Below are 15,944 nucleotides of genomic sequence, written 5' to 3'. Positions count from 1 at the left end.
TAGAAATCCAGAATGCAAAACTTTACTTTATTTCATTCTCAACCAATCATTGCTTACAGCAAACACAAGAATATAGGTGACGAGATAATCCGGTCTCACCTAAAACAAACACCATGATTTATGTCCGTGACCCCTGATGAGGCTTCTTAATAGCCGAAACACTCTACAACTACTTGCATAATTCAAATCAGATATTAATCTGCTCTATGCAAAAAACATATCTACTTAAAGTGTGGTTTGGAGTGTCGGGTCCTAATAAATCTCTTACAAGTTTGGTTGATTGATGTCGCTAATTTTCACATTTTAATGAAAATGACACAAAATTACTAATATTTAATTTTCTCTTTAAACTGGTATGTAATTTGTAATACACCCAGTCTGTGATTCCTACGTATACTTATTAAAATTTTAATTTACTTCAGTGTCTAGATATAAGATTCTAGACGCTACATTTACTAATGTTTTGTTGCTAGTTGCTAGAAAGGTTATGTCAAATTCAGTCAGCTACAAGTAGTAGCTGGCTAATTTTACTCATTTGTTGTAGCCAGGGCTTAGTAGATAGTTAGGAATAGCTAACTTTACCAACTTGTCATAGTCATGCAGTTACATGTACATGTATTGTTTGCCAGCTACTAGTAAGTAAGACTATCGACTTCTAGCAGTTAATTACTTTTGGTCTTTTACAGTTGACGGCTTTCTTTTACATAATAAGGACAATGAATGGAGGCTCTTTTACGATAAAAATATTTACTTAACCATATAATAAATTGAAAATAATGGACTATTTCAAGGCACAAATAAGTGACCTTTAACGAAAACGAAAGCCTACACTCAACTCCCGGTCTTCACAAGTTATTGCCAATAACACCATGCCTATGAGCACTATAAAGATTTAACTTATTATTAATTCTCTACCTACGTACATCATATAGGTCTAATTGTCAGCTCTAGTAAACCATCAATTGTAAAAGTCAATGCTTCTCTGTGAAAGTGTGCACAAAGCGCGAATCCAAAAACTCTGGTTTTAAAAAGATCATTTCAAGTAATCATCTCAGTTTAAAAATAGCAATGCCTATGGAAAGGAAAACGATTTTGAAAAAAAAAGAAAGCCGTAGTATCAAGATATATCCAAGGTTTCATTATATTTCCCAATCGTACGTCAACATTCAGAGGTAATGCATGCATGTAAAATTGTCATATTAAGGAAGTGCAAGGGGCCGTTGTGTCACAAGGTGAACATTAACACATCTGAAATATAAATATCAAGCACTATCTGATTAAAGTGCATGTATTGCCAACTTCAAATCTTTTCAAAGTGTGCCAAAATACAATGTTGAAGGAATTTAACTCCTAATGTTTACTTGTATATTGTCATCAAAATTGATGATACCCAATTGATAGTCTTTTCACTCGAAGAGACGTCTCAAGCAATTAAAAGAATTCAAGCACATAGAAGAAGATCGAAAGAGCGAATTCGATTATTCCAAAGAAAAGCTAATAACTACTAAAAGTATAAATGCTTCCTTTCCACTTCCTTAATTTGGCAATTTAATATACTTGAATTAATCTTGTATATCGACATACTTCTGAGAAAAAACTTAAACATTAGGTTAGGACTTGATACAAGGTCGTTTTCATTCTGCAATTGTTTTCCTTGTAAAATGGCCATTCGAGTTCCTTAAATACTTCTTTAAAGCAAATTATATCAAGATAACAAATATTAAATGGCCACTAGAAACGAACTTACGAACTAGCTACGAGAAATCTAAGGCACCTGATCCTTCCTAATGTTTTGGAGGTCCGTGTGTGCTTCGGTCCTATATTGTAATGTTAAATGGATTTTTGAGCTTGAATACTATTAGTTATCTCAACATATTTCATGAATAATCTTTCCAACTACATGTAGTAACTGGCTACTAGAGACTACATGGCTGCAAGAAGTGAGTAATGTAAGCTACTCCCAACTCTTTAATTGTATATGGTCACTTAAAACTGGCTTCTACAAATGAGTAAAATTAGCTAGTTACTTCAGTAGTAACTGGCAACTAGTAATTGACTTCAATATAATCAATTAACTTTAAAACTCTTCGAAGTTTGAGTAATGCTAACTACTAGAAGCTGGCATCTAAAAACTGAAGTAAAATTTGATAAAGGATACGTAGGTATCAGTAACGGGATGCATTTTAAATACCATATTTATTTCAAGAGAGAAAACGTATTGAATGCATTTTCATTTCAATACATATTCCGTATCTTTGTTTTGCTAGTCAATACATTTGATAATGAAATATGCTTTCCGTTATCTACGTGCCGTTTTGTATCATAGTTGTTATTTTTTTCCATTAAATTGATATGTGTGATGTAGATTTACTTTCAATTTAAGTCATTTACTAGTAGCCAGCTACATATGAACTAGCAGATTTTTAAAAACATTTCTCAGTTCATGTGATTGAACCTTTTCTGAGGCACGTTTAACTAAAAACTCTTGTAATTGGCGTTTCAATTACATCTGACGACCTTTAACCTTAACAATGACCTTTCACAGATATCAGTGTCTCATAAATACATTCTGTTCTTGTAAAGTCAAAGATTTTCAGAAAAATATTTTTTTAGTCACTTGCAAGGAGACCTGAAGACAAAAGCTATTTATCGTGTAATCATGCTTGTTTATATATTTTTGATGAGTTTTCCCTTAGTTTATCAATTAGTATATTCTTACTCTGATAGCGAGGCATGATTTTCAGCACAATAATCTTGATGATTTTCAGGTTTTGCGTAGTTTTTAAAATGTCATTTATACATTCGATTTGATTACGATAAATCTGAGATACCATATAGCAGTTTTAAAAGTATCATAAAGAACAGATGTTGTCATAACAAATGACTGTGTGTTAGTAGAAATGCACGTCATAAAAAAGAAAAAAAATCAAACTTTTGTCGTAGAGAGTCTAAGTAGAGGATTGATAAATCAATATGATTCGAATTTTTTAATTAGAAAGAGAGCGAAGGTCAATTAAAAAAGAAACTTCAAAATTTTTCTAGTAAATTTTCCTCAACAGGGTTTACATTATACTTATTTAGTAATAATGTGGGTGTAAAATACTAGTACTTAAAAGGTGTTTTTTTTTAATATTTTTTCTTTTACATGTACGTTTTTGATTCTGTGTTTCGTTGGTTTTTCCTTGTATATATTTTAGGTATGATGTACCAAAAGGAAAAAAAAAACAATTTCATGTTTAGCATTGCAAACTTTTGTTGAAAAAATATTTCTTTTAATAATTCAAATGTTGAACATTCCCGAAAATTCTTCGAGTCCTGGAAACACGTGAATTTAAATGAGGTATATATGAGATACATGTGTTTATAAAGTGAAAGAAAACATTACAAACGAAATTATTCTTGTGATATGAATTTAGGGTATGAAACTTTAAAGATTGTTAGAAAAAGAAACACCCCTCCCTAATTTTTGAAAATCAGTACAGCCCCTTTGCTTGAATATTTCATATAAGATTAACGATTAATTGATTGGTTTATGTGTGTGATGTCACTCTCTAGCAAAAAAATATATTAGTTTTAACTTATGTTCATTACAGTTTATCATAGTTAATCATATCAAACAATTGTATATCGAAGTTTCATTGCATTCACTATCGTAAAATCATGGATTTTGAGATGGTTCTTACTATTGTTCAAGATAAAAGTACTACTTTTCTTTTGCATAAGGTGAAGAATATACTTTGGGGCCATACCTTCTGCTACGTTCTTAAATTGTAAAATCTATTATTTCTATCGGCATTTGTAAAATAAAAAAAAGAAATCCTCTATAAACACACTGCTGCAGAAAGAGCTGCAAATGTGCTTCAGGTTCATTGCGTGGACACTAAGGTCAACGCAGAAAATTTATAAGCGAGTTTAAACCGGATGCCATGTACATACGACAGGCTACGCATCGCGAGAATGCTAGGGAGTTCGCCCCTGAGATAACTTGCCCGCAGAATAATTCACTTTCATTGGCAAATCTCGCTTTTAAATCTGCATATTGTATTTATTCATTGGCTGTTCTTAAACATATACTTTCTATTTAAACTAAACAGCGATTCTATGGCACAAGCATTTTAAAAAGTAGTATAAAAATAACTTAATAACTTGAATTCAAAACATCATTCAACGGCTGGTTCTTAGTTTTAAAAGATAGAATAAGTCTTTTCTGGCAATAGTTTTGAACATCAAGAATCGCAAAATAGTTTGATATACAGCAATCCAAATGCAGCTTGATTCAGGCCTGTAGCAACAATTTTTCTGTGTGAAGGAGGGGGGATCCCCGAAAAAAATATCTACGCACTACACAGCTGTGCTACACGTGTACCATTTAGATCTATTTTTCAATATAGATTTCCTCCATATAAATCTAGAACAGATGTTAATTTCCAGCCGTTATGGGTTATATGTATCAAAATAGCCCGATTTTCTTGTTAATGGTAAAACTATAGGCCAATCGGAGATAAAATTTAACAATTTTGCTATGAAAGTAGTCAAAGTAGGCAGACCAGTGTGAACGGACCTACATGAATATTCACTAAACCTAGAAATTTTCTTTAATTGAATTTCGAGAAGAGACACATGCATCTGGTGCACATATTGCAGTCTTTTTTAAAGAACAGCAATTTGTTTTCAGTATTGAGTGCATAGAATATAATGTATGATGGAGCTAAGACCCGAAAAGATAGCTTGTACATCACACCATAAATATTATATTTTTGACGTTCATTAATCTGAATAGTAATTGTGTTTACACTATCATGCGATTTTTTATAGAACACTTCTATGATCAATTTACCTTTCTAGACTTGTTATGGAGATAGCTCAATGTCATCTCATCAAAATGATCATGTATTTACAATCTACTTGTATTTGCATTGCACGTGAATTTTGCTTATTTTTCTAACCGGAAATATTTATCATTCAAAACACCATAAGATGGACAGAGAAGGTCATCACAAGTTTAATTTTTTTTTTCATTTGAGGGCCCAAGCGTTAAATGCTGTGCAAGTGCGACATTAGAAACGAAAATCAATATTCAATCTAACGTTGAAGAGTATAAAGGTAGTAGCTATTGACTCGTTCATTAATACTGTAGATTCCTAAATATACGCGTGGAATTAATTATCGCGTAATTTCGCGTGAAGCACCACACGCGAAATAAAATTACTCGCCTTTATTTTTATGATGTTGAAATGTACAATGTAAGATCTCTTGATCAACCGTCCATTCGCGAATTATTATTACTTTTGTAATTGATAATAAGGCATCGACATCTCTAAATGTCAAGTTATAGTATAAAATGTTTAAAATGTGTGTTTTTTTTTTTTTTGTATTTTGTTTTTTTTTTTTGTCATGATTAATTTTCAGATAAATTTTGCTTCATATGAAAACACTGCTTATATTGGATCAAAATGGGTTTCCGTGGAGAATCAACAGACTGTTGGAAGACCTGAACTTTAAATTCCATGTTGATATTATCGTCTAGAAACTCAAACAATCTATTAATATCAAGTTCATAGTACATTTGTATACATCTGTATTTTACAACATTTAACGTTTTTAATAAAATGATTATGCAACAGGCCTATGACCAGCGTGGTACATGTAAATTTACGAGCTTCTTTTTTATTGCAAGAACAGCTGAGCTGCCTATGATGTTAAAAACCTTGAACTTTTTTTATCGTGCTTAATATTTGTGGAAAGTGTTTTTAAGTTGTAAATGTACGGTCCTTGGTTTTTTATGTGTAATGTATCATACTTTCAAACACAACGGAGCATTTTTCATAACCCCGTAGCCTGCATACATGTGAACATGTTCAGTTTTCATTAATGAAAGGAATTAATTGAACAAACATGACTAATGCATCCAAATATTATAATTATGAAATAGTGAAAACAACTACTTATTATAAACATATATTGGGATAAGCATGATTTGAAATCAAAACAGAAAAAAATTACATTGAAAACATAGAAAAAAAATACATTATATGACTTCTTTTAAACATCAAGACATAGTTTCCACTCAATGTGAATATTGAGTTGATTTATTTAGTAATTGTTTGTTATTTTACATCCCTGTTTGATTACTCTTAGCTTATATAGAGAAGTCGCCATATTCCTGTGAAGAGCTTTACTCGGCATTCATTGTTAAAAGTGCCAAGGGCTTTGCAAAGGAAAAGTTACTACTTTTTTTCAAATAAGTGCAATCAAGGAGGGAGATCTCTACCAATTAAGCTGTTGTAACAGCGAAAATGTTACATTTGTAATAAAACAATAAATCAATCCTTCACATATCTTAAAAGTTTACTGTAAAAACAAATAATTTCGAAGGGTCAGATTTTTGCAGTACGGAACATATATTTGTTGATGGGGATATTTGATTTCGTGAAAGAAGAGTTGTTCTATAGCAATATAAATGAAAAATTGCATTTTGTGTTGGACATAAATGTAAATTCATGGGTGACTTCATTCCTTGAAAACAACTAAAATTAAACCATTGGAAATTAATGATTTTAAAGTATTAGATGTCAGTTAAATATAAATCATACAATTCTGCAATTGATCAAAAAATTGAAAGATATAATTATCTTTCGGGTGCAACATGCATGGATAGACTGAACGGTTCCTTTTAGAATGAATGTAAAATGATCAAATTTAATTTTAAATAAAAAATCAGACAAAAGTATTCCTCGTTTGCTGTTTTGCGATGATGGTTTCTTTTAGATTTGCACCATTAAAACAAATGTTCTTAACATGACAAGTCTCTTTCTTTAGTTATTAATTTTTCAGTGCCTTTTTGCTCACTTTTTAAAGTGAGATATATCTGGGGTACATTCTCTGTGGGAAATGTGATCGGCATCAAATTTGATATAAGTTCAACTATCGGACTTTTTCGAGAAGTAATGACTTACAGAATTGATAATAGATCAGAAAACCTTTCTAGTGGTAAAAGGTATGTTGTAAGGGGGACTTATCTGAAGATATAGATTGTTGTCGTTTTCCTCAAAGATAATTTTGAAAATTGTTCATACATACAGCAAGCTCTCCCGTATCGAATAAAGTGAGAAATATTAACACCGTATGCAGGTGATAAAGGTATATTGCTGCATAACGCGTTATATTTTGTTGAATTAAGTATTTATATCGAAAAAGAGCTTCCGTACATTGCCCCAGTGAAAAAAAAATCCATAAACTGTAAAAGTAAGCGTTCCTCGCAAAAGTCCATTAAGGTAGTTCTGTATAAGATTTTTACATATAGGGCTTCATACGTGTACAGTGATCATTAGATACTTTACATGACAAATTCACATTAAAGATTGCTATCCTTTTTGCTCTCTGTGGAACTATTTTGTCTGCAGGGCTGAAAATCCTGACTACTTGAATTGTCCTTGTAATCCCTTGATAAGGTGTGATAGAATTGAGGTCTATCACTTTTAATTGACTCACTTGTCCTTTTCTCTGCATGTTTTACTGATAATGAGGATGATACGTGTACGTTTGTGAACGCACTTGAACTGCTTTTGGGACTTTCACTACAACGCTGCTGTCGTGTGTCATCACATGTATCAATAACAGCACCACCCTGGATTGTTTCCACCATTAATGGACTCTGAACAAGAGATTTGGAGTACGTTTCAAGTATATAAAGATATCTCATGCAATGACATTTTTATACCACTTAACATAAAAAATCATGCTGTTTTAGAACTGTAGCAAAAGTGAGAGAAAAAAGTTTTTTTCCTAAATAACAAACCAGGCTGTCTGAAATATGATGATACATGGTTTCTCCCTCTTTCGAACAGAATGCAAAATCCAGTTCTGTCTCAGACAACATATTGTCATTTTGTTTTGAATAAAACATTATCTCTCCATTTCTGTCAAAAGAATATATATATATATGGAGTTAAGTAAAATGTTTAGCAAGTTATATGATAATATGAATATATTAATGTTTGATTAAATGGTGGTCTGTAAAATTTCTCTATACATGTAGATTTGAAGGTATAATTTACGTTGTACATTTAGCAGGGTTTGAATATCATATTTGAATATCATATACAGTGGAGCCTCATTTATCCGGACGCGTTGGTTCCCAGACAATTTGTCCGGATATGGAAGCGTCCGGATACCCGAATTGCTTGAATTTACTTAATTAGTCTCTCAAACATGTATCATTGGCAATTGTGAAGAATATTGCTTTTATCAATATGTTTTAATACTTTTTAGATATTAATATCACTCAATACTGATTAAAATAAAATTAAAAAAAGAGGTACTTTGAGCAATGAGCTCACTATATGATACTTCCCGCCTCCCATATGGTTATAATGGCTAAGTCCATGATTTGCTGTGGCCGGGAAACCCAAAATATGTGTCGGATCAAAAAGTAAAATAGGAGGTCCACAACGGCAATGTGTAATAAAGATTCTGTGAAAAATTCATTAAATTTCATTTAAAGCGGATAAGAGAGGGGTACCCCAAAGCGTAACAGACAGACGGACGGACAGCTAGACGGACGGAAGTACACACAGACGGACGGACGGACATACCGATTACAGTATATCCTCCCACTAACTTTTCAAGCGGGGGGGGGGGGTATAAAAAAGTATATTGTCTTTAGATGAAACATTGTTTATATTAAAATCATTAATTATTATATGAAAGTGATTTTATTAATGTCATCCATTCACAGAATCCGTTTTGTGCACAAAATACTGCGCATAAAAAAACGATGTCATGTCTGTAAGTAGCAATACAGTATACAAAACCATGACACGATTCTATTCTAACTGTTACAGTAAAAAAAATATTTTTGCCGAGTACGAAAAAAAATTTCGGCTTATTTTCCCTTAATTAACACGTTTCAAATACATGTTAGAGAAGCGAGAGTCTCCTGCGTACCTATCTATTATATTATTAGCCTTGCCGTAATCCATAAAGTATAGGTCAGAGGTGATCGTCTTTTAAGGGGGCCGACTATAGTTTTATTGTGTGAAAACTACAATAGCGAAACTCTTCATTTTTATACCATATATAACTTACAGTATCTTCAGTGTACATGCAAAGTATGGGGGAAATCTACCGTCCAGGTGTTTTTGAGAGACCGTTTCAAAATACAGGTACATTTAATATAGGATTATATGGGAAAATGCCAATTTTTAGCACTTTAAAGCAAATTATACAAATACTACAATAGACATTTTGTTCAAACAATAATATTTTATGTGTAATACTATATTATACAATATATGTAAGAAACACAAAATTCTACCGTCTTGTTACCAGAGGGGGCATCTCAAAATGCAAAAAATTAGCAAATTTTACTATTTTTATAGAGTTTTACAAAATATGACGTACACAATGGATTCACATGAAAACATAATAAAAATACTGGAGATATTCTCAAATTTCTATGTTTTAAATTACAACAGCGTATGTTTATTACTTTTTCTTTAATAATATTTTTATTACCCCTTTCTTTAAGAGGTTCAGATTATCATAACGTCAAAAACACACTGCAACAACGTCAACCTACCTATCAATTGCAAAATCGGTTAAAATAACAGTTATTTGAAATTTTGTTATATTTTTATACCTATAATTTCTTAATTTTGTTTAGTTTTAATAATTAAGCGAAAAAAATTCCATTAAAACAATAAATACGCTTCACTTTACTATGATGCGCGAAATATTGCGCAATGAAAACTATAGTCGGCCCCCTTAAAACAAACCGCCATGTCAGTGTTTCTCCAGCAAGTAACACACAGATCAAGAAATTTTAGCAGAGTTGACAGACCAAATAAATAATTAACGTCGGGATAAATGAATCAAAATATAAAATTTCATATTTTGTAGTGAAAAAAAAACGTCCGGATACGTAACGCGGAATTCCGGCTAAATGAGACAAAATAATGTATAAAAAAAAAAAAAAAAAAAAAAAAAAAAATCGGTTCCCATGAAAAATCGTCGGAAACTGAAGCTTCCGGCTACCGTATCTGAAGGTCCACTATAATAGAATTTTTTCTTCAGATGTTTTAGGTCACCGTTTTAATTTCGAATCAGAAATTCAAATTAATTTGTTGCAGAATATTTTACAAGTGAATAAAACACGTAAAACGTATTTATTTATTCCCTTTACACTTCTACACGAAATACATGTATCAGTAGTGCTAAACACAATGATTGTCCATGCTCAAAATTTCGTGATATGTAGAAGTAACTAATTTCACGTTCATTTGATCCTTAGAAAATAAAAGCTTGACATGATTTGTTTCAGAACTAGTGTACTTTTGATATTCAACTGATTAGCAACAAAAGCATTCTGGTTATTAAACATGATTTTCAGAGACAAGTATTTCTTTGATTATCAATTTAAATGAAATGTTGTTACAATGTACCATTGAAAAAATTCAAATGCACAGCGTATAAATTAGAAATATAGGTAAAGGATGTCTTGCTTCCAGCAATCCTTACCTGTGATTCATTTTACATCGATTAAGGAGAAGGCAAGCAAAAGATGTTGATAGAATCCCAAGGAGTAGTCCGGCACCTCCAATTTTAACTCCAAACAGCAAACAGTTCTCTTCTCTAGGTAGTTCTGATGTTTCTTTTGTACAATTATATGCATAAATATTTTTTAAAACTAAAATATCATCAACAAAAATTTTGAAATAAAGAAATTAGGATATGCCGTAAAATTGTCCTTCTATATTGACCATCAAATCTTGGCAGAAACAGAGATGGTCTTGCAAAGACGGATTTTTTTTATCGCCAATGATGTCATGAAAGCAATGGATGTATACCTATGATCGCTTTACAATTCTTTTCTAAAATAAGTTATAATATTATCAACAATGTTTTTGCCCTTTAATTAATTCATTGCAATTCAAACTTGATAACATACTTTGATCTATATCTGAATATGTTGAACATAGGATCGGAATCAAACAATAATTAAACAATTAAATATATCAAGTATTCATACCAAAAGAAAGATATTGCCGGTCTTTAAGGTATGATTATAATTTTTAGAAAAGATATAATCCTAAAAATCAAAGGTAATACATGTAATATGATTTTTTTTTTACCTTGAAACACACCAATGTCCCATATCCATAACCAACATATATCTAATCAATCATTTATGTAATTTTTTTGACAATTGACATATGGCCTTTAGTTTAAAACCTGACGTGTCTGCGAGTGTGAACTTTACAAAGCACATGCACTTGCTGAAACAACGTTAACATTACAGTAATTTTGAAATCCAAATGAAAAAAAAACGTCGAATCAGAAAAATTATCAGAATAGAGAAAAACAATTATTAGATATCTTTCAAAAATGCCAAAGTTATGACACAGAAAGAATTCGCTTATAAACGAAAATACAAACAACCATTGCCAAAATACATAACGTCGTTACCTCTTTCCATTTGAAGGTTGAAACAGATACCTGTGTCTAGAAACTATGACTATATATAAAAGTTATTACCCGAAGTGATATTGAAAATCTTTTTATGTTCATCAATAAACCAGTTTTCTAATTTACGATGTCTCATGTTACAGTAGGATGTTGGTATGTTGTAAACTCCCCACTTATCCTCGAAAACGGCAGGTTTTGAAAATCCTGACATTATAATTGCGTTTGTTTCTAAAAAAAAACAACAACAAAAACTGTAAGAGATTAACATCAAGATTTTTTTCTATTTATTCTTTGAACTCACGTTGTAATGACTTCCTAAAAAAACTTCGCGATCGAAAAAAAACTACAGAAAGTTGTTTTTTTCATCTTTTACCAATTTGCTCTTTTACTTTGTCAGTTATGCGAGAATAACTACCTTTCGCCCATATACTGGAACAGTCGAGGGACATACAATCTGAAAAAATGTAAACATTATTAAAAAAAAAATTTTTAGAAGCATGATAAAAAAAAATTAAATCAAATTCTCTTTGCAAATATCAAATTCCATCCTCAAAATATCACCTTGAAAAAACAGTGCATTTGGCTTCGTATAGTGGCAATAATAGACAATATTTTTTATGTTTTCTCCACAATTCTTATCTTTAATGGATACAGTGTACTTTGTCCTACACAGTGATTGTTTTGTGGTTTTATTTTCTACAATATATCTCTGAATCGTTTCCAGTTGAATATCTTGAGAAGAACAAGGAGAAATGTTTTCAATACCCGCTGCTTTGATGTAAATGTCTATACCTACAAAAAACTAGAAAGTGAATTCAAATACTTTTTATACACAGATTTATCATTTCGAGGACGATACTCAAAAGCAGTATATTCTTACCTGTATATCGTCTGTTAACTGTTTCATTAGAAATCTCAAAGCAAGTATCGCCTAAATAAGTATCTTGATTGCTTTCATCAGTATGAAAAAATGAAAAACAACTGAAATAAAAATTATTCTTAATTTATTTTACAAAAAGCAGTTAAATATGGAAACATGTACCTTTTAATCACAGGGTCAAAATGGTGCACATCAGATCTACTATGCTTTTCTACATGCAATGGTTTATCATAAACTTTGTAAAGGAAGAGGACGTTTAAGGAAAAGTACATATATACAATGTTGCGACGCACTTTGAATTTTTTTTTTCTTCCGATTTATTATCTATATAGATGAAGTAGAAAAGCAAGAAATAAAAGCCACCCCAGTAAAAAAACAAAAAAAGGCAAACATTCAATCAAGGGGGTAAAAATCAAGATCAAGCACCCATTGGGGACGTGTCACTTTTTAAAAATAAATCGTAAATCTTGGTTGTATTTTTTTTTTACATCGGCGATTGACTTTTGATGTTTTTTCATTTCTTCTTTCAGAATACAGATGGATTTATGCAATCTGGAGATTTACAAGAAGACGGTACAGTTTTGGCTTTATTGTGCCCTAAAAATTTTATATTCTTAAGAAGTTATCAAATTTGCTTTAATAATAGTTGAGTAGATAAATATAATAAATCATATGAGAAAATGGCATGAAGGAAGACCATTCTGGAAATATGACGTCACTAATTTGGTAAATTTCGAACTTTAATGCAGAAAAGCTCCAAAATGACTCATATCTGTGCTTATTTTCCTTTAGAAAATAGTGTCTGCCACTGTCGCCCGCTTCAATTTTTGGATATATTATGTAAATTGCTTTGAAAAATCACATATTTCAAAATATTTGAGGGCGACGGTTGCAGAGTATGTTTTCTGAAAGAAAATTCCACTGAAAAATGATGTCTTCTGCACCTTTTTAAGAAAATACGGGAAAATGCACAAGTTAATGACGTCACAATTAGCATTTAGGAAGGCATACGAGAAAAATGATTTGTGTATTCTTGCTACATGGGATTCCTATGATTAAAAAAGAATGAATTTTAATTTCTTATATCACTTTCATATTTTTGAAAAATACCGGGCTTAATTTGTATTGAAACTGTACCTCATTCTTGCATCCTAAAACTTTTTTAGGGATTTATTGAATTTTACTAATTTTTTGCTCTTCTACATTGTATAGCTAATTATTTGTCCGTGACTGGATGTTCTTTGTCAGACTCATTTATCGTTACAATAAAAATAACAATAGCTCAAAACATGTACCTGGCATCCTGGTATGCGTCAGCATGAACCAGATCATTGAGATTAATTACATATAACCAGAAAATGCCTGTAAAAATATAAATTATATATCAAAAAATATCTATATCTATTTTTTCACACTTTGTTTAAAAATGGAAGAATTAAGACCTATATGGTCAGTATTTTTTCTTATAATATCAAAATTCTATTATCATTTTTTTTTAATTCTCATATAAAATATTTCCAAAATATACTTGAAGTTCGAATTCATTAAACATGATGGACAGAAAGAAATGATAAACTATCTGCATAAAATTGTCCAAATTAATTTTAAGAACACGAAGTAATTACAAATTATCTTCTTTTTTCAAAATAATATTACTACTTACTGCAGAATGGAATCATTATACCCATCAATTGTTTTAGTTTTTTAAACGAGAAGGTTAAAAAAAATTGTATTCTAAAACAGAGAATTTGATACGTACTTTATTTATATATCCCCGGCATCAATTCAGTTTCCTGATACAAATCGTCGTATTACACCCACTTCATATGAATGATGTTTTTTTAATAATGTTAATAATAATTATAATTTTAGTTCATCTCACAATAAGTGTCGTTATCAAAGCTCTACCCTTTCATTATAGGTCATCGTTTGCCTCTTATATATGAAAAAAAAAACAGATAAATGATAAATTTATATTATTAGGGTCTTCCGTTTTCAACGGAAGACCTTCTACTGATTCTGATGATTAAGATTATTCTTATTATTCTTTTTTTTTCCTTTTCCTAGACGCCAAATTTGAGGCCTCATATTTCACTCATTTCTCAATGGATTTTGCTCAAATTTTCAGAGTTTATAGACGTTACTAAACTCTATCAGAATTTTGTCTAGCTTTCTAAAAATTCACTTCCGGTTTTGAGTTACTTACCTTTAAACGAAAATTTATAGGCTTTCATTTCCAGACAAAGGCTCGGAGATGGCAAATGCTGGAGCAGAAATTTTACTGATTTTACACAATAGAAGGATTGAAGTTGTGCACAGCGGGTTTTGTTTCTCGATTCCTCTATTCAAAACGGTGCTATACAGGGGTCAAAAATTAGAACGCCTAAAAGAGCGAAAATTTACACATATTTAGCTTTTTATCTTCTAAACTAAAAATATTTTGTTAAAACATATATAACAAAATTTTTGTAGAATTACAAGTTCTTTTAAATGATATCTCGAAAAAAGGGCTGACCCCTAAATTAAGGGATCTAGAGGGGCCAAAAGTTTTTTCCAGATATCTCAAAAAGTATTGAGAATTTGTAATACGTCCAAGAAGCAAAGTTGTTCAAAATGTCAAGCTTAATCTATTGAAGTCGTCAAAATGCGTCCGGTGACGTCACTTCCGGTCAAACCGGAAATAGCCAAAAATAGCTTATTTTTTATGGTTTTGATGCAAAATTGAAACTATAAAGTGACTGGAGACGACTGAGCTCATTGTTTTCTTTTGTTGACGTCACTTCCGGTCAAAACAGGACGGAAGACCTACTCGTTGCTTTGCAACGAGCTTTGCTCTAGTTATTTATCCATCCATACAGTGTCGGTACTTAGTCACTATATGTTTCTGGGTTATCCAACTTTTTCTGTGCATCAAAGAAAGTGAAAGGTGGGTGATGATAGTATCCGATTCATTTTTTGTATTATGAAATACCCTCCCACCTCAACCCTTGAGCTATTTTTGTTTACATTACGTTTACATGTACATTGTCCTGCATGATTTAGCTATACCAAATTTATTGACAGTTATGGAATTGTTATTGAGAATTCAATCTTTTTCTGCTTGGGTTTTTGATTTTGTCTTCTCAGATATAAGCGGTGCCGGTGAAGGAGATTAACGATGTTTATCAAGACTACCTGCTATTTCCGTTTAGTGGGACCTTTTGAATGATCTGTGGCCACATACCATACGTCACACTGGTCATCTTAGCGAAGTATCAATTAGAGGAGTTCGCGGAAAGACAGTTGACTATACTTTACAATGGTCGTATTGGCTAAATTGTCACTTTTAATCTAACTATTAAACTGTTGATATTGTTGATATATGTGATGGTTGATGTTTATATATGTGATGGTTGATGTTTATATATGTGGTGTTGACTTTGAAAATTATAATTTATGTACAATGTAAATCAAAGGCAAAATAATATCAATTAAAAACTTTTTTGTTGAAATGTATTCAAAGAACGAATGAGGTCAATCAGGGAGGGCACGTATTATTGTTGACGCTGGAGTATGCCACTTTGCGGCTGTCTCACTGTTGTGTAGACCACTGTGAACA

General features: G+C 31.4%; 1 protein-coding gene across 1 annotated transcript; it reads right to left on the bottom strand.

Moving 5' to 3' along the window:
* Positions 1-6,769: 6,769 nt before the first annotated feature.
* LOC134231088 (uncharacterized) lies at positions 6,770-11,690 on the bottom strand. Its single transcript, XM_062712998.1, has 4 exons — positions 11,536-11,690; positions 10,519-10,651; positions 7,799-7,919; positions 6,770-7,654 (listed from the first exon to the last, which is right to left on the bottom strand). Exons 1-4 carry the CDS (start codon positions 11,675-11,677, stop codon positions 7,355-7,357), a joined length of 696 nt encoding a protein of 231 aa, XP_062568982.1. The 5' UTR covers positions 11,678-11,690; the 3' UTR covers positions 6,770-7,354.
* Between the last annotated feature and the right edge of the window lie 4,254 nt (positions 11,691-15,944).

The sequence above is a fragment of the Saccostrea cucullata genome, unplaced genomic scaffold, assembly GCF_032062105.1.
Source record: "Saccostrea cucullata isolate Sc308-1 unplaced genomic scaffold, CSIRO_AGI_Scuc_v1 ctg14368, whole genome shotgun sequence".
Classification (NCBI taxonomy): domain Eukaryota; kingdom Metazoa; phylum Mollusca; class Bivalvia; order Ostreida; family Ostreidae; genus Saccostrea; species Saccostrea cuccullata.
This window is presented reverse-complemented; position numbering and strand designations above follow the sequence as displayed.

What these genes read in the sequence shown, in the direction of transcription:
- LOC134231088 (XM_062712998.1), bottom strand. Translation starts at nt 11,677, where the DNA reads ATGTCAGGATTTTCAAAACCTGCCGTTTTCGAGGATAAGTGGGGAGTT. An exon ending in CGATGTAAAATGAATCACAG is followed by an intron (nt 7,920 to 10,518) that starts GTAAGGATTGCT and finishes TTCTTTTGACAG; the next exon opens with AAATGGAGAGATAATGTTTT. An exon ending in ATCATATTTCAGACAGCCTG is followed by an intron (nt 7,655 to 7,798) that starts GTTTGTTATTTA and finishes TCTCTTGTTCAG; the next exon opens with AGTCCATTAATGGTGGAAAC.